Source organism: Leishmania donovani, chromosome 23 (assembly GCF_000227135.1).
Source record: "Leishmania donovani BPK282A1 complete genome, chromosome 23".
In the NCBI taxonomy this organism is placed as follows: Eukaryota; Euglenozoa; class Kinetoplastea; order Trypanosomatida; family Trypanosomatidae; genus Leishmania; species Leishmania donovani.
Genome location: NC_018250.1, coordinates 127,967 through 146,600, shown reverse-complemented (window position 1 = coordinate 146,600; position 18,634 = coordinate 127,967). Strand labels below are relative to the sequence as shown.

Below are 18,634 nucleotides of genomic sequence, written 5' to 3'. Positions count from 1 at the left end.
GGAGAGCTCTCTCGCTTTCAAAGCCATATATATATGTATATATATATATAGGTATGCATAAAGCATAAAAATGGAAGGAGTCCTTTGTCGAAGGGAGCGGGGGAGGGGGGCGGGGGGGGGGCCAACGGTGGACGACGGGGCGGCCGCCATCTATACGAGAGGAGGAGAGAACACAATTCACGCAACAAAGCACACGGCACCCAACACCTATTCCCGCATCCTCGCATCCTCGCATCCTTGCCGCCGCCCCCTCCCGCCCGCAGCCCGCACCCGCACCCGCTCGCTTCGCATATCATCCCTCACTTCTACTTTTTCTGCCTTCCCCCACCACCACACGTCAGGAGCGTTTCGCCCTCGCACATCCACCGTGCATCGCCGACTAGCGAACGAGCTTCGAGCAGCTTGAGAGCAGCATCCAGGAGAGGCCCACGAAAAGGAGGCAGTACACAGCCAGCTGCATTACATCGGCGTTGAACCGCTCCGGCTTCAGCCCGATGTTTGCCAGGTACTGTACACACATAATTGGGATGCTCGCCGACGACTTCTTCCCCGTCTCGTCTGTCGGGGAGAAGACGCAGTGCTGTCCGTCGAGCTCGTTCACCATGAGCGACTCAAAAGCGAGGAAGAAGGGCGAAATGGACTTGAAGGCGCGCAGCGAGGGCGGGATCGTCTCGGCCTGCACCAGCGCGCCGCCAAAGACGAAGTTCCACAAGATAAAGACGCTGCTGAGCAGCGCCGCGGCGCCGAAGGAGCCGCTGACGATGCCGATGCAGAGAATCACCATCGTCATGCAGATGGAGAAGAGCACGATGATGAGGATAAAGTAGAAGAAGTGCAGTCCTGCGTCGACGCGGAAGCCCATGGGGAAGTAGATGACCGAGGCGAGCACCATGGCTGGAATAATGCGAAGCGGGATGATGTCGACGACGATCTTGGAGATCAGATACGGACATGTGGTGTAGAAGCCGTTCTCCCGCTCCACGTTGAACAGCTTCCGCTCGACGATGAGCTGCTCAAGGCAGCTAAGAGACAAAAAGGAGGTGACGAGCAGCAGGAAAGAGACCGAGCCGGCGCGGTTGAGCGACCCCGGAAGATCAAGGGCCTGCTCGCGGTAGAGGACACACATGAGCGTCGCAAGGCACGCCACCACGGCCGAGTGGCATATCACTAGGTGGAAGGAGCCGAACAGGCACGTGATGGAGCGAGAGACGAGTAGCTGCAGCTGTTCATACACGTTCGCGTAGTACATACGGAAGCCAAACGTGGTGCTCAGGATGTCGGCCCCGCTTACCTGCTCACCGTCGTCGAAGTCGTGGCAGCCGCCGGACTGCGACGGCGCGCGCGGGGGCGGTGACCCGGGACTGCGGCACGGCGGCACTTGCGTGCGAGCCGCGGCCAGTGGAGACCCATCGGCCGAGGCGCTGCCGTAAGGCGCACCTGCAGTACTGGTGTTCTCGAGTGCGTCCTCTTCCTGCAACTCCGCGCGCACGGCGTCGTCGAGAATCTCTTCGACCTTCATAAGGTACTCCGCCTGGTTGTTGTGCGCCTCCCTCCTCGGTACCTCTCGCGTGTGGCCGAAGGCGGCCGTGACCCGCCGCTCGATCGTCGCCGCGGCGGACGCGGCAGAGCCGCAGTAGATGCTCATTCCCCGCGATAGCAGCAGGACCTTGTCGAAAAGCTCGTAGATCTCTTGTGAGGGCTGATGGATACTGAAGATGACGATGGGCTGGAACGCAAAGTAGTGCATGGCATATATGCGCATCGTCGAGTCCTTCGCCAGAGCCACCACCGCCTCCACCACGCGCTTCGCGCTCACCGCGTCCAAGCCGCTCGTTGGCTCGTCAAGGTACAGGATACGCGGGTTCGCCAACAATTCCACAGCGATAGACACGCGGCGCTTCTCGCCGCCGCTGATGCCGCGTGTCGTCTCGCCACCAATGAGCGTCTGTGCGCAGTGCTGCAGCTTCAGCGTCTCGATGACGCGCGCCACAATGCGACGCACAGTGCTGTGCGAAAGCGCCTTCGGCAGCTTTAGCCGTGCGGCGTAGAGGATTGTCTGCTCGACAGTCAGGGACGGCAGCAACGTGTCCTCCTGCGAGACGTAGCCGATGATGTTGCGGTATTGCGCCGCGCGGGAACCGGTCGTCGTGATGGGCGTACCGTTCAGGGCAATGGTGCCGCTGACTTCCCCTGACTTAGCGCGAGCCGAGAGCAAATCCAGCAGCGTGGTTTTACCGGCACCGGAGGGTCCCATGATAGCCAGCACGTCCCCCGAGTGCACTGTGAAGTTGATGCGGTGAAGCAGCGTGCGCTGCGAACCTTCGTCCGCAGCCCCCAGCAGAGGCGTATTCAAGGTATACCGCAACTCTGACACCTGCAACTCCAGCGGTGCGGCGGTGAGCCGGCGCAGCTCCTCAATGCGCGCGCACGCCGCCGGCGTCAAGGCGCGCGCCTGCTCATACACGCTCGCGCGAACAGAGACGTTGCCCTCAGAGTGACGACTGCTGGAAACACCCCGTGAAAGAAAGCCCCGCCGCTCGGCTCGCGGTACCGGCGAATTGTACAGCAGAGGCTCCTGCTCGTGCTCAACAGCGCTGCCGTCCGCGCTGCCGTTCAGGTGCACGTGGCGCTCATCGAGGACATCTGGGTCGCCGGTCTCGTGGCTGCCGCCGTCGTCGCCGTACGGCGTGCTCACGTGGAAGGTGATGAGGAAATCCCTGTCACGCTCGCAGGAGATGCTGCGAGTGTAGTAATAGTGAGTTCCAATCCCGCTCACCACGAGTAGCACCAGCAGCACGAGAAGGATGCCGAGATTCAGCTTCGCCAGGACGGCCGCACCGCCGCCGCCGCCGCTGTCGTCGTTGCTGTCGTCCGACGAGTCATCAGGGAAGCGGACGGTGTCGACGCACTCGGAGGCGCGGCAGTCCGCCTGGAACACCAGCGAGAGATCCGCCAGCGTCAGCTCGCAGAGCGAGGTGTTCTGTCCGCAGGCAAACCGGATGCTGTTCTTAATGGACGGCAGGATTTGGTTATTCAGCTCCTCTTTTTGTGAGCATATCGGGTCGTACTGCGGCGGCGGGTCCTCGGCGCAGGCGCAATGCGTCTTCTTGCACTCGTAGACGACGGTCTGCTCCGGGGCGGAGATGGACTGCATACTGAGCATCATCAAGGAGATGTACACCAGCACCGTGACGGTGATCACGGAGGCGAGAGCCACAGTGATGGACTTGGTGCGTCTGGGCCCCAGCAGTGCAGTGAAGCCACCAAGAAGCGCGAGTAAAGCGCACTCGACGATGAGCGCCACCTGTCCAGAGGTGCGAGCGGCGCGGAAAAAGCGCTGGCGCAGCGTGTTGTTGTTCGCGTCGTTCGGGTCAGGGTCTTTCTGGCCATACTTGAGCGAGCACTCCTGCGCGTCGCAGCGGAAAAAGGGATCCACATAGCTGTGATTCGGTTCTATGCGATAGATGGCCATGTTGCACACACCCTGCTCACCCTTCCTGAAGGCGGTGCCGTCTGATGTGGAACAGTTGAACAGAACCTCAACGGTGATGTTGCGGTTGCCGCTCATGAGTCGAACGAAGAACTCGTTCTTTAGCGTGCACTGGAATTGCTTGCTGTCACCGCGGACGGACGTGCTGTTGTCGCACTCAGCAGCGCTGCCGGCGTACTGCATGCAAGCCGCGTTGCTCTGGCATACCTGACAGCTGAGGCCGGTGAATTCCTTTTCGTCGCAGTGATCACAGAACTTGTTCGTCGAGTTCACAGGCATCACGCGATGCGGCCCTTCGCCTCCAATGGAGTTGGGGCACTGCCGCTGCGAGCAGTTCGCCGAGGTGTAGTAGAGGGGGCAGGTGCAGTGGTCGCCGGCAGGGATGCCGCCGTTGAGGCACGTGATCGAGTCTGAGTGCGAACCAGAGGACGCGAACACATCCATGCGGCTCCACATCGCTGCCTCTGCGGACGCCGGGCTCACATGCAGCGCTTGAGTGACAGATGCGCAAGTGGCAAGGAGGAGGAGCACAAGGAACACAGCCACCAGAGTAGTGGCTGCGCTGAGTGATGAGGCGTGGTGGCTGCGCGGCACGGCGCTGCGTGCTTCTTTCCGCTGCGGCGCCATCATGAAGTTACCCCGAAGTACGAGCCTCTGCAGCTCACCCGGTGCAAGGCTTTCGAAGGTGTGAAGCGACGGCCACTGGTCGCCAATGAATGAGGACACACAGAGGTGAGGCAGGAAAGGCAGAAGAGAAGAGCACTGCTCTGATGGAGATGTCAGCAACTCGTCACCCGCAAGGTGCCTTAGGCTGTTGCTTTACCGGTGTGAATAAAAAAAAACCTGCCGAGTGTGAGCGTGCGCGTATCGATAGGGCGCGTATTTGTCTTGTGTGCACTGAGGATGCAGGGGGAGGGGCGCACGAGGACGCACACACACGCAACCACGAAGAAAGAAGTAAAAGGTGCACCTCTATATATACACGGCCCAGGCACAAGATGCAGCGGCAAGCAACCAAACAACAATCGTGGCAGTGACCAGGCACAGTGAGAGCAGCAGCAGCAACAGCAGAAAGAGAAGGCGCGGGAGGAGGGGGGGGGACAGGGAGAGGAGGTGGCCGGCCACAAGCACAGGTTATTGCAAAACACACCGAGGGGGAAGGAGACCGTACAAATAGCATATATATATATATATCGATATATATAATGTATTGATATATATATATATATGTGTGTGTACAGGGCGAGAGAGAGAGAGACTGAGCGAGGGAGGAGGGCCAAGCGCAACACAGAGCGAAACGATCCACAAAAAGGAATGAGGAAGAAGCGGGATACGAGACAAGAGAGGGAAAAGAAGGTAAAGAGAACTGGAATCCGGAGCGCACGAAAAACAATACAAGCTGCGTGCGTGTGGGCGTGCGTCTGTCAGCGTGAGAGTGGAGGAACGAGGAGAGAGGGAGAGGGAGAGGGAGAAAGGATCCCTCACACAGCTACGAGTATGCGTGGATTTAGTTGTATAGAAGAGCCGGACGCCGGCAGCGTTGCCTCTCTCTGTGTGTGTGCGCGTGCGTGCGCGCAATGACGCCCGTGAGTGGATCGTTGGCCTTGTGCTCGAGCAAGTGGCTGGGAAGCGGCAAGAAAGAAGCGGCGTGTGCGAGGGGGGGGGTGCACCAAAGGCAGAGAACCGTACGCAGGCACAGAAAATGTAGAAGGGGAGAGGATCTCGTACACGAAATCGGATGCGCACGTCCTTTGATTGCTCTCTTTTTTAGCTTGTCCTGTTTCCTCTGTGTTATGGGTATTGGTGAGTGTGGTGTTGTTCGTGGAGAGTCAGAGATGTGACGGCTTTTGCATGTGCGTGCACGCGTGCGTACCGGGGCGAGGAATTCGATGCATCGGTGTTCGAGTAAGAATCGTAAAGGTGAGAAGGTTCGCAAAGGCAACGTCGTTGATCGTGGGGATGTTGCGAGTGGGAAAGAGAGAGGAGTGACAGAAAACGTGAGAATGACTTGCGTACGAAGGCGCGTAGACAAAAAACGGGATGCATGAAGGTGATGCGGCCTGGCCGGGTTACATGATGCGCGGTTAGCACCGCAGTCGATCCTCCGACGGCATTCACCTCGCACTCTTCCCTCCCCTCTCCATTAGGGATGCGTTCCGCCTTTCCCTCGCCGCCCCCCCCCCTCCCTCCCTCCCCATTCGTCTCTCCGAGATGGAATGCTCTTCGGCCCCGGAAAGGGGGCCAGCTGAGGTTGCAGCGCACCCGTTGGCGTGAAAGGAAAGGGTGGAGGGGAGGGGAGAGGCGAAGGATGAAAGGCACCCTTGCTGGTGCATCTCCCGCCCTTCCGCCCACGCAGCTTTCTCATGGTGTGCGTTTTTTTTTGTTCTCCTTATTTGTGCATTGGTCTTCCACAGACACCCGCACGCGCGCATGTCATGCCCACTTCTCTCGTGCCCTCGCACCTCACGTCTTACCTGCGTCCCACCCCTTCGGCTCTTGGCTTCACCTTGACCACTGCGCCATCGCCGTAGTCCTCTTAAACGTGTCTCCTCTTCCTCATCACACACACGCGTGCACGCAGCCGCTTCTCCACTCTCACGTCCACAGACGAATGCGCGTCTCTGCACGCCGCGCGAGACCGAGCTGTGCCACCGAGAGGGAGGGAGGCGCACGAGGAAAGGATCTGGGACAACTGGACGAACAGAGAGAGGGTAAGTCGGTGAGCTGGGCAGGGAGACGGGGAAAAGGTCAGACGGACACGCCACAAACACAAGCATGTGGGAGTTTCTCTTGTCATTAAACAGACGAAGCGGGTGATGGATGGGAGGGTGGTGGTGGCGGGGAGTAGAAGCGTCTGTCACACCTTTACGGCGTCATCACGCGTACACACCCCCACACGGCAAGCAGAGGACTAGTGCACAGTTCCGTCGGGACAACACCCCATCCCTTGTGATGCACACACCAGTCTCCGGCATCTGGTCACTTGACTTGTTCTTTCTACTAGCGTACACCATACCACGCCGCCGTTGTGCTCGCAATGCGCGCATGTGCATGGGCATGTGGGTCTTTGCGTGTCGGTGGTGGCGCGCCGCTCCGTCGGCAGGCACGCGCACGCGGCCACCTGCAGCAACAGACTTACAAAACACAGCCGCACAGACACCCAACACGAACACAGGCGCATACGCGGATTCGATTCCTATACTACGGGTCCTTCTCATCCCATCCGTCTTGCGTGACTGCTAGGCGATGCTGCTGGTGTAGTTGAGACCATCGCGAGCCCGGCGCAGTCCACCACCCTTTGTCTGCCGTGCGCGTGTTGCGCTGTAGAAAGAAAAGACCGTCTCGAAGCTGCACAGGCACACGCGCGCACTTGTGCGATGACAAGGAGAGGCGGTGGTGGTGGTGGTAGTCGAGGAGAGGGGAGGGGGGCGACACATGGGTAGTTCGACGGGGAAAAGTAAGAAAAAAAAACAGGACAGGAGAGGAAGGCGGGCAGCTTGCTACACGAAACATATGTAAAAGGAGAAGGAGGGCCATCACCCACGCCAGCCTTTCACCCCCCCCCCCTCTCTTCAAGCGCCACAAGAGCGTATAGGGGTGGATGAGAAGGGGGGAACGTAAAAAGCAAGGCACTTCGGAGTGCACACACACACACACCTAATTCCTTACCAGCCGCGGTGATAGAGGTGCTCGGGGTGGCCCGTCAGCTTTAAGGTGATGTAGCGAAAGAAGTCCTGACGGTCGCTACCCCAGAAGAGGTCGCGGCGTTCCTCTGGTGTCATGTTGCGGAAGTCGCCGATCGACGGGTTATTCTTGATGCGTACAAACGCGAGCTCACGCATGTACTGCAAGTCATCAAAGCCCCACCTGCGCGCCTCCGTGCGCACGGCGAACTCAAGCGGGTCGCTATCAAGGTAGTCGATCTCAATCGGTGGGGGCGAAATGGGGAAGTGAAGCTGGCGGGTCTGCTCAGCCGCCGGCACGGCCGCGAAGGCCGCAATGCGGGACGTGAAACGACGCATCCTTGCCGTGATACCTTATCTCTATCGGGGATACTCGGCCGATTGTATCAGAGACGATTGAGAGAGTGGGGGAGGGGGAATCAGCGCGTTAGACTTAGAGCACACTGCAGCAGCGCGGAGTATTGTGAGAGAACGAGGTAGGGGTAGGTGGTTGTTTAGGTGAGTGGGACGTAGATCACACGTCAGCCAAAACAGCCACAAAACATGGCGACACACCAAGCAGTGAGTAGCGGCAGCAGGTGAGGTGCGGGGAAGGAACCCCCCAAACAAAAAACACGTAGAAGAGGGCGACAGAGAGACACAGAGAGTAGCCTTGCGATTTCGTTCTGGTAAAGGAGAGGCAGCTGTGCCCTCTATTAGAAAGTGGTAATACTGTGTGTGCGCAACACATGCCTAAGCGACGACGCACTTGCCATCCTTGCCGCGTCACGGCCGATACGGGAGGGAGAGGGTAGCGAGGAGCGCAGGACTTTTTCCGAGAAATGGAAGAGACGCGATTCTGAGTGGGTTGCCGCCGCCGCCGCCGCCGCGGCGGCAGCAGCAGCCTCCGTGCCTGCTCCTCCCCTCCCACATTCTTCTTGAATAATGGAAGCTGTTGACATTATGCTGTTGTTGTGTTTCACTTTTCCGTTTCGATGTCCTCACGGTCCACCGCTCAAAATGGCGTTCTTTTCCTCCACCCACCCCCTCTTCGTCTCCCGACGTGTGCGGAGAGGCCACGCAACGCCGCTGGCACCAGCTGCATCGTGCAGCCTCTAAACTTCTGCACACAGACACAGGCACGCAACCGCTTCTCTGCGCATCCCCGAACTCTGCATTGCCTCTTTCCTCCACAGTCCTTCCGCTTTCTATCTCTCAAGTGCGCCCCTGGCCCCGCACCCAAGTGTGGATGTGTGCGTAGTAGTTGGGAACCAGCTGGCGTGGAAGGAGAGAGCATGTCGGACGGTAGACGACGAAAGACGGGAGCGTGGAGGTTGCATGTGGTCATGGAGTGCGACGAGAAGGGGGAGCAAGAAGCCGTGGGCACGCGCATTGTGCGCGCGCGTGTGTGTGTGACTGTGCTAGGTGAGTATTAAAACGCAACGGTGCCGCCGGCTGAGTCGCACAGAGAAAAGAGCCATTGAAGGGAGGAGAAGGAAGGAGCTAACACAAGTATCTGGAGAGGAGGCGCTGCGCAACCCACATCCCCTCTCCCCAACGTGATTATAAGGGGTGTTATGGAAAGCGCGTGTCTTCGGCGACCTGCTAAAACAACGAGCAAAGAAAACAAAGGAAAATAGAAAAAAGGGAAGCTTTTTATTGAAACACCGAGGCATTGGCTCGCGACGCTGCACGCGAGCGCACGGTTCAAGTCGTTGGCAATACGGAAACAAAAGGGAGCACAGGCGAAACAGAGAAAGATGGTCAAGCAAATACCTTCTCCCTCCCTTCTCTTTAGAGGTGCAGAGGGGAGGGGCAGGGGGGGGGTGTACAGAGGGGAGGGAAAAAGGTCAGTTGAACACGGAGAAAAACTCACAACTCATGCGCAATACTAAGGAATAAAAATTTTCATGTATCCAGTGGAGAGGAGGAATGAATTCGAACACGCATGGGACGAGTATGGGGAGAGGGAGTAGGGGAGGGGGAGGGGCTGAGAGTCGGAAGAGTGAGAAGATGTGGCGTGCCGAGCAGGTTACTTGCGGGCCACACGCACGCACATAGAAAAAATGCTGCGATCGGTGCTTCGTGGATATTGCGGAGAGGGAGGCGGAGCACTTCCCCGTCCGGAACGAAAAGGCACACAACAAGCGAGACGCACCCGCAAAGACAAGTCTCGGAGCCCAAAGCCGATGACACGAACACGCATGTCGACAAGACGCAAACGCAGAGACAGAGGAGGGAGAGAGGCCGGCACGTCCAAGTGCACAGCCGTTTAGTGAGAGCAAGCAGCCGTCTGCATGAGAAACCGTTTCCTTTTGCCGACGGGGCAAGCCCAAAAGAGATACGCCTCTCCCCCAAAAAATCAGGGTGAAACATAACAATAAGAGGGGGGCGGCGGGGAGAGGGGGAGGGAGGGAACCAAAATGCAATAGCATGTTCCGGCTTCTGAATTCATTGAGACGGGTAGAGTTCAGCCGTGTGAAGAGAAGGAGAGGGAAAGGGAGGGGCAGAGGAGCAGGGGGGGGAGGAGGAAGTACAACAGGAGACGGAGTCGGAAGAAGCAGCCACGAAAAGAAACAGTGCTACAACTTATATGGGTTGTCCCTTTTTGTGTTTGCTTGCTCGCGGTCAATCTGCGTGGCTCTCGCGCACGCTACTCGCTGATTCCCTCCTCCCGCTTCTCTTGTTCGAGACTCTTTCCTCTCCTTGCCATGCACTCCTCGCCCACCCGCCGCCATGTACGTCATCGGTGTGTGATTGTGCGCCGATATGTGCTCATGAGCTTCTCGTCGCTCCTCCGCCACCGGCTCTCTCCCCCTCCGTCGCTGTTGTCAGTTGGTTCTTCGCCTTTCTTGTCCTCATGCTGAGAAAGTTCAGTTTTTCCTGCTGTTTTCGAACCCACTGCTCCTCGGTGTTAGCGCGCACCGGCAGTAGCAGCCCACCCCGACACACACCCGAACACACTCGCTCATTCCTTCACCGTTGATACGAGTGCGTGCCATCAGTAGCGACCGCGTCACCAATCAATGAAGTAGAAAGAGGAAAACAAATAATGGAAAAGAAAGATAAAAAAGAAAACCGCCGTCGCTATATATATATATCAGCCCTCGTCTCTCTGGCCGGCTTACGAGCACCACTTTGGTTTACTCGCGTCGATGGCAGAGTTTGTGATGATCGACCATTTGCCGCTGCCCCGCCGTCTTCTCCCTTTCTCCTCCACTTGCCCACTGACCACCCAGTCCGTCACTTTCCTCTTCGCCCTTGCAGGTATTGCCGTCACAGCTCACGCACACATACACAAAACGCCGCAAGATGCACGTGAAGAGGCGTCCAAACATGGAAAGGAGACAGATGGATAATGAGAGGCGGGTAGTGTGGAGGGGGAAGGAAGAGGAGGGGGAGGGGGGCAGTCCATGCACGAGTGTCCTCAACAGAGTTCGAAGACGTAAAACATACCCAAGCACACGTACACGCACCACACAAAAAAGGCGCGGGCCACGTCACTGGTCATCCTGCTCTCCCGTAACCGCAGAGGCAGACTCCGTAAAGTCCTGTCCGGCGTTTATATGGAAGCCAAAACATGATAGGAGGAGTACGGGTTTGCTAGTTGCGTAGAGGGACACCGTGGAGCGGCAGTGCCATCCGCAGCTGCCTGATCGAGCCCACATGGGGAAGATGAAGTTCTCCCCGAGAGTGCTTTTTTACCAGGTGGGCTGCGGAGCACCATTGCCTCCAGTGACGCCGTTGTGAGGGCCGCGTCTACTCCCTTTTCAGAGATGCCATGTCAATCACGAAGCGGTAGCGCACGTCGCTCGCCAACATGCGCTCGTAGGCCTCGTTGATGCATTCGATGCTGATCTTCTCCACCGTCGCGGTGATGTTGTGCTCACCGCAGAAGTTGAGCAGCTCTTGTGTCTCAGGCATGCCAGCAATATTCGACCCGCCAACACACTGGCGCGAAGCGATAATGCGCCGGGGGTCCAGCGGCGGGTGCGCGTGCTCCGGCATGCCCACCAGGGCAAGCTTGCCGTCGATGTCCAGCGTCATCATGTAGGGGCGCAGGTCGTGGCTCATGCCCACCGTGTCCACAATCACGTCGAGTGTTCCCTGAATCGAATTCATCTCCTGCTCGTTGTTCGTGTTGACGACGTGGTGCGCGCCGAGGTTTTTCGCCTCCTCGACTTTGTTCGAGGAGCGAGTGAACACCGTCACTTCCGCCCCCATCGCGTTCGCCAGCTTCACGGCCATGTGGCCCAGACCGCCCAGCCCAACCACACCCACGCGCGTGCCCTTCTTCACTCCCCAGTACCGCAGCGGCGAGAACGTCGTGACACCAGCGCAGAGAAGCGGTGCCGCGGCGCACAGGTCGAGGTTATCCGGGATGCTCACAACGAAATGCTCGCGCACCACCACGTGGTCGGAGTAGCCGCCAAAGGTCGGCGTCTTCTTGTCCTGCTGCGTGCTGTTGTAGGTGAACGACGCGCCATTCACGCAATACTGCTCCAGGCCGCGCTCGCACTGGCGGCACTTCATGCACGAGTCCACCATGCAGCCCACGCCAACCCTGTCGCCAGCCTTGTACTTGGTCACTTCTGAGCCCACCTTCGTCACGTGGCCAACAATCTCGTGGCCGGGCACCATCGGGAACGTGGAGCCGTCCCACTCATCGCGGGCCTGATGCACGTCGCTGTGGCACACACCGCAGTACGCTATGTTGATCACCACATCGTCAGGGCCAACGTCACGGCGCTGGAAGGTGAAGGGCTCCAGCTTCGACTTGGCGGAGAGGGCAGCCCATCCGTGCGCTTCAGTCGGCATGGCGGTGATGATAAAGCTGGTGTTTGAGTGGGAAGAGGGAGGTGGGGGAGGGGGCGTGATTGAATGGTGGGCCGAGGGAATGCAGAAAAGATGTGCAAATGAATAGAGGATGCTTGAGAGGGAGCTGGGATGGGCGGATATGGCGGTGGGGCGTTGTGTTACGTGGTGCGGTGTCGGTGGTCGATCGCGACACCGACAGACACGATAAGATCAAGGGCAAGGAGAAGAGGAGAGAAGAGGATAGTGCAGGTCTTGCTACATCAGGATGCATGAGCGAGGATTGCTGGGGGACGTGTGCGGGTTCCGTTGCTGCGCGCGCGGGTGTGCGTGCGTGTGTGTGTGTGTGTTTCCGTTCGTGACCACGGTGGATAAATGCGTTTAGCAAGACCAGGAAGCGAGGGAGAGGCGATGAGTGTCACTTTACCGAGCTCGCCGGCCCATAGTCACCGCTTCCTGTCGCATATACTTGGGCTGCATCGCCTGCTCTCCACCTCGCGTTCTTCGCTGCTCTTTAACCTGAAGACGTCGGTGCGCCACCACATACTGTGACGCGCCGGGTGGGTGGATGGGTGGGGGAATGAGCGTGACTGCCAGCACAACCGCTGCTGCCCCTGCTGCTGTGCATGTCTGATACCATCAAGCGGCACGGAAGCCAAGCGAAAGGGCAACAACGGCGAAAAAAAAAACGAGATGAGCGGGGGCAGGTGCTTGCGCGCGTGTTTTGTGGACGCGCTTCCTTGGTGCGATTGCGACGGTCATCTGTTGTTCAGCTTTTCGAAGGCTATGGGGTGGGGTGGGGTGGCATGTAAAAGGCATACAAAGAGAAGCAGGCGCAGCAGACAGAACACGTGCGACGAGGCAGACGCGCGTCCGCACAGAGTTACGGTGCGCCCCCTCCCCTTCCTCACCCCCTCACTACGTCTCTGAAGGGAACGTGAGCAGAGAGGTGACGAGAGGAGGGGCGCGTGCGCATGTGCACGTGGAGTGAGACGCACTGATGCAGCAGTGAGAGCAAAGCCGCTGCCAACAGACACACACACACACACACGCGCAGACTCAGCGCGTGCAAGGCGCAGCATCCGCGCAGGAAGAGGCTCTCCGGCTCTAAGCTGTGCAATACATAAGAATACTCTGGCACCAATGCGGCCACCAGCATTGAAAGAGTCGAAAGTGAACCCCGTGCCCGGTGTTCACCCCGTTTCGACGCCTTCTCGTGGCGATGCCCCCACCCCTCTCTCGCCAAAAAAGAAACGACCACGAGCAGATGTTTTTTGCTTTTGGTGTAAGCGTGCCCCCACATCGATTGGCGCGCGATGTCGTCCCCATCGATTTCGTTATGGGTGGTTGCAATCTGTGTGTATCAGTAGAGGGCTCAGCGGTCACGGGTGGTGTGCGTGACTAGCAGGAGAGCGAGAGAAGATGGGTGGGGCTTGGGCTAGCGAAAGAAAAGGAGCCATAGAGGTTGAGTGAAAGATACACGCTAGCAGGTGGCTTTTAAATTCCTCCATTCCCGCCTCTTCTCGTGCGTGTGCTGGGGCGCTTCCGAAACTCACCCTCCCGCTGATCCGCCACGGTGCACGAGGAAAAGAGCCCCTTCACTCCGTGTAGAGATCGTACAAAAGCGGGGCGATGGGGGCGGCCACGCTCCACGTCACACGCATCTTACAGCGACCAGTGTTGCCGCCGTCAGCCGGTGTGTCACGAGATCGCTTGCTATGCGCCGCCGCTCGCTCTGCGTCTTTCTTCGCGGCGTAGTAAGCTCGCCCAGCCTCATAGAAGTGACGAACAAGCTCACATAGCAACGTGCGCACGGCTCTCTCCAGATCAGTTTCGCAACTTGCTATGGAGAAGCCGCCGCCTGCGTTGCCGTCTCCTTTCAGCGTGCTCCAGCCGCTTGTCGGACTCTGAGCGGAGCTTGTGCCGCGTGGTTCCTCAAGGAAGGCGAGGAGTGTCTCCAGCGCTTCCTCCCATCGATCCCAGCAGACGTTCTCGCGGGCAGTGCTGCGGGTCGCAGAAGATAACGGCACGGCTGCTGTGGAGGTTGGTGCTGACGACGCCTTTGCGTGTCTTGAGGCTCGAGATGGAGCAGACAGGAGTGCGGTAGTCATGCCACTCACGGCAGCCTTGATGTCTTCCACCCCCGCCTCTGTGACTTCCTCCAGCTGCCTAGAGTGCGTCCTGAGCAGTGCCAGAGTGGACAAGCGCAGTTGCTCAGCGCTGGCACCGGTCGGCCCAGCATCGCCGCTGTCACCGAGGGCGCACACACGCCACATCTCGTGGTCCATGAGAAACATGCAGCGGCGCCGTAACGACAGGTTTTGTGTGACGCGCATGTCGCGTTGACTTCGAGCAGCAGCACGCGCCTCCATGGCAAGGATTCCCGGTCACACTACAATGCCAGCAACGCCGTAAGCGGGTGTCGAAAGGGGGAGAGAGGTGGCGGAGGTTGTGTACGGCTATGTCTGCGCTCAAAAAAGAGGGAGATGACACGCTGGTGAGCGCTGTACACGCACAGCCCCGATCGATGGTGAACGGCGCCACAACCCACGTGCCTTGTGAAGAAGGAGGGGCGGAGCCTCCCGATATGAAGGGATGCGAAGGAGAGAACGAGGAGGAGGATGGCGCGGACTTGTTGGCCCGCTCGCTGTCTGCCACAGCCCCGCTTTGCCGCCGTGGTGCTGGCAGGGAACTCGCCCCAAGTGAGTTGTGGGCGAGCGTGGAAAGAGAGGGGGCGCACGCACGCACGCACGGAGAGCGCAGCAGACATGCGACATCATCCAGCGATGCAGCGCGGTCACGAAGAACGATCCATGTATGTTTTGCACTGGCGCCGCGCCTTGCGTACGCCGGGCCTGTACATGGAGAGGCCGACTGAAGAGGCGAGGTGCGTGCATGCTGACACACGTGCGCGAGATTGGCCGGGACAAGGGAGGGACAGCGTAGCTTGTCCAGTGCGGCTCAGCAACAGCGCCCTGCGGCACCTGTCCGACATGCGTACCGCCATCTCCGCTCAGCTCCGCGACTAAAGAACGCATTCTAACGTCGCTGCAACAACGGTGCCAACACGCGATATGCAAACTTGAGCAGAGCAGTGGCGTCGCGGGCACACCTGCGTGCGCTGACACACGCAGACACCTGCGGCATGCTTAGCTTGCAAGCCATGCCCAGAAGTCTGAGACAGCAGCAACGTCCTCCGTCACTGCCGCCGTGTTATGGTCTTTAGTTGCGCGTGTGGCAGCAGCATCGACTTTTCCAGCACTTTTTTTCGCTGGTGGCGTACTCCCTTCGGCATCTGCGTACAACTGTTGATGCAGAGCACCGTTGTTTTCCCGTAGAGCACGTTGCAACCAGGCCGCGAAGGACACCGGCGATACGTTAGGCGCCATCCGGCCATGCGCGGGGGTGGCAAACTGCTGAAAGAGACGCTGTCCCAGCGAGTAGAGCGTTGGCGAGTGTGCGGCGTCCAACACACCCCATATGTGCCACACGCCAGCCAAGAGTGTCGCCACAGCGGACCTCGAGCACGGTGGCACGGTTGACCCGTCACTGGAAGTGATGCGACTATCGACGACGTCATCCGCGATCTGAGCTGTCAACCGCACTGCCTGCACTCGATCCAGTGTCGGGACGAGAGAAGCGGCAAGGGCGGCCAGCGACACCACCGAGATTGCTCCCGATGACGAGGGGCGCTGTAGGCGTTGATCGGCCACGTACGCCAAGTCCATCATTCCCGCAAAGCCTGAGCGAAGAATAGAAAAGACGGAGGTGCGACGCGCTTCGCTCCTCGCTGTGCACGGCGATGACGGCGTAGCGGCGGCAGACGGCGCACGCGCAACGGAATTCGCATCGACAACAGGGGCGCCGCGCTGCAGAGCCTCAAGCGGCAGAGACGGTGCGCCGCGGACAAAGTCGTCGAGCGACTGGGCAGGCGCTTGGGCGTGCGACAGTGCACTCGACGAGGGGGCGGCGTTCGTGTCATACGTCGCGCACGAGAACGCTAGCGCCTCCAAGCAGAAGGCCCATACTCGCCGCACATCCGCCGCTTCAAGTGCCACGTCTTTCGCCCGTCGCGACTGCTCGAGTTGCGACTCGAAAAACTCCGCCAGTATCGCATAGATGGCACGCGGCTCCTGTAGGGCTGCGTACAGGCGAGGACTGGCCTCGGCAGTTCGCGTCATGCGTAGTTGCAGTTCCTGCATCAGCAACTCTACCTCATTCAAGGGTTGCTGCGTTGGGATGCAAGACATCCGGCTCGGTAGCTGTCGGCGGTTGCGTGGGGGTCACTGTGTCCTTCGCACTGAGCTGTATGTCGCTTTTACTTCCGCGCCTGCTGGCACCACAGCAGGCTTGCGAAGAAGAAGGTGGTGGTGGTGGGGAGATAAAGGAAGCCAACAGCACGACACGGACACGCGTGTACTGCGGAGAGCAAGCTGTAAAGGGATGGGGTAGAGCATGCGCCATCGAGGGCGCGTGAGAGGACGTAGATGAGGCCGCGCGCTCATGACTCGATCACTTCACGTCACCTTCCGCCGCCCTTCACGAAAACGCAAGCGCGTAACAACACAGCAAACGGAAAGGGCCAGCTGCAACACGGGACGGCCGCCATTGAACCAGGGCTCGATGTGCGGCATCCCTTCCCTGCAAGCGTCTGCGTGGGTGAGCGGCGTGTGCCGGTGCACAAGGGAAGAGGCTCGTTCGTTTTTTTCTCTTTGTCGTTTGTGTTACCTTGTGCGCACGTGTGCGCCTTTTCGTCTGTTCTTCCAGAAGTTGCGCAGCCCACTGCTTCGTCTCGTGATAGTCGTACACCATATCCGGCGGTACTCCGTAAGCGGGCGATGGTGTTGCGGTGCGTAAATACATATATACGTATATGTATATATATATGGAGGAGGAGAGGCGGGCGGGCCACGGTGCACATCACACAGATAAACAAGCGCGCAGAGGGATGTGGGCAAGTGAAGACAGGCAAGATTATGATGTACGCTGTGCTGCTTGGCGTCTATGCAAGCCGTATTCCTTCGTCTTCATGGCGTGCATGTTTGCTGTGCGATTGGTGAGCCGCCGTCGGATGGCGAGCAAGGACGGAGGGCGATTGATGGAGAGGGGTTGGGGAAGCCACTGCGCCGCACCCCATCCCTGTCCTCTTCACCCCTTCTTGCTCCTCCCCATCCCGTGCTCATTGTCCGCGTGCCTGCAGAGAAGAAAAGACACTGATGCTCACGCATCCACACCACCGCGTTTCAGTAGTTGTAGTCGCCGAAGTCGTCGAACTTCGACCAACGTCCGGTGCCACCTTTCTTGTGCTTACCTTTGCGGTCACCTGTTCTGTAGTCCTCCTTATAGTCGCTGCGGGTGTAGGTCTCGTGTGGCGCCTTCTTCACCGCTCGTGGGCGGCCCTTCTCATGCCTCTCACGCTCTCCCTTTGCCGGATAACTGCCGTGATGGCAGCCAAGCGAGGATGGGCTGGGCGCTGTGTCTGGTGTATCTTCGAATTCCACGTCAACGCCGCGCTTCTTCTGCTCTTTCACGCGCGCCTCTTCCACGGTCAGCTCCATTTGCTCCAGCTCAGCCGCCGTCTTGGCAGCGTTCAACACTTGGCGATTGAACAGTACTTTGGCTGCATTCACAGCGTTGTTGCACACCCCCTTGCCCTGGTACACGCGCTTCAGGTAGAGCGGATACTCCTGAACAAACACATTCTTCCACTTGCGCTTGCCTTCGCTGCGCGTCAACATGGTCGGCGCCAGGTACTTCTTTTCATCTGACAGCTCCTCCTCCTTCCACACGATGCGGCTCCACTGTGCGTTCCAGTAGCGCTGCATGGGATGGGTCCCGGTGTTGGAGTCCTTGAGGAGCCGCGCCACATCGCGGCTAACTCGCTCGAGCTCCGCCACCTGTGCCGGCATGCTGAAAACGGCGACGTGCTCCCACATGAAGAGAGAGCTCGTCAGCACTCGAGGTTTGGGGTGCTTGTATTGGTACTCGTCGCCACCCTTTTCGGTGGTTTGAGAGCTGCCGGAGTCGAACTGAGCACCCGCTGCTTCACGGTCGGCACGTCGCCCTCCACGGCGACCCTTCTTGCCGGGCCGCGACTCGTGAGCCGCGCCGTTGCCGTTGGACGTCATAGCGGCTCCTTTCGAGCTCATTAAAAACAACTAAGACACGGTTTACGGGACTGGCACAAGTGCATGCAAACAACAGCGAGAGACGTCCTACACGCACACGCACACACACACAAAAAAAATAAGAAAACGGCCAGCAGACCGGCTAAGTAAGAGTGAGGGCGTCGAAACGGCCGGCTGTTGGTTTAGGGTGTGCTTGCCCATCCCGCACACAGAGAGCGAGAGAGGGTGCGAAGAAACAGGTGAGCGACGGGGGAGAGGGAAAAGGTAGGGTTAACTGTGCATTCCGTTAATGCGTCCATTTCTCTGTCGTAGAACACCATGGGTTCAGCTTCCCTTCCACTCTGCTCTGCGGCCCTGCCGCAGACCCCACACCGCGTGGTGCGAAGCAGCCGTCGACACAAGCGTTGCAGCAGTGCGCCGGCCCAGCCAACTGAGAGCATGAGCTCCTCATCAAACTCTACCCACCAAAACACCGCGTTGCAGCCGCTCCTTCCATCATGCCGGTCTCCACCCCTGGTACATCCCCCTCGGGGTGACAC

The 18,634-nt window shown here is 59.0% G+C and overlaps 5 protein-coding genes across 5 annotated transcripts; all 5 read right to left on the bottom strand.

The window, feature by feature from the left end:
* Positions 1-379: 379 nt before the first annotated feature.
* LDBPK_230430 (ATP-binding cassette protein subfamily G, member 5, putative) lies at positions 380-4,120 on the bottom strand (the record flags this gene model as incomplete). Its single annotated transcript, XM_003860896.1, has 1 exon — positions 380-4,120. One exon carries the CDS (start codon positions 4,118-4,120, stop codon positions 380-382), a length of 3,741 nt encoding a protein of 1,246 aa, XP_003860944.1.
* A 3,035-nt stretch (positions 4,121-7,155) lies between these two features.
* Positions 7,156-7,512, bottom strand: LDBPK_230420 (hypothetical protein, conserved; the record flags this gene model as incomplete). Its single annotated transcript, XM_003860895.1, has 1 exon — positions 7,156-7,512. One exon carries the CDS (start codon positions 7,510-7,512, stop codon positions 7,156-7,158), a length of 357 nt encoding a protein of 118 aa, XP_003860943.1.
* A 3,399-nt stretch (positions 7,513-10,911) lies between these two features.
* LDBPK_230410 (NADP-dependent alcohol dehydrogenase, putative) lies at positions 10,912-11,970 on the bottom strand (the record flags this gene model as incomplete). Its single annotated transcript, XM_003860894.1, has 1 exon — positions 10,912-11,970. The coding sequence occupies one exon, from the start codon at positions 11,968-11,970 to the stop codon at positions 10,912-10,914; it is 1,059 nt and encodes a 352-aa protein (XP_003860942.1).
* Positions 11,971-15,116: 3,146 nt separating this feature from the next.
* Positions 15,117-16,217, bottom strand: LDBPK_230400 (hypothetical protein; the record flags this gene model as incomplete). The annotated part of the gene is made up of 1 exon (XM_003860893.1): positions 15,117-16,217. The coding sequence occupies one exon, from the start codon at positions 16,215-16,217 to the stop codon at positions 15,117-15,119; it is 1,101 nt and encodes a 366-aa protein (XP_003860941.1).
* Positions 16,218-17,210: 993 nt separating this feature from the next.
* Positions 17,211-18,095, bottom strand: LDBPK_230390 (hypothetical protein, conserved; the record flags this gene model as incomplete). Its single annotated transcript, XM_003860892.1, has 1 exon — positions 17,211-18,095. One exon carries the CDS (start codon positions 18,093-18,095, stop codon positions 17,211-17,213), a length of 885 nt encoding a protein of 294 aa, XP_003860940.1.
* Between the last annotated feature and the right edge of the window lie 539 nt (positions 18,096-18,634).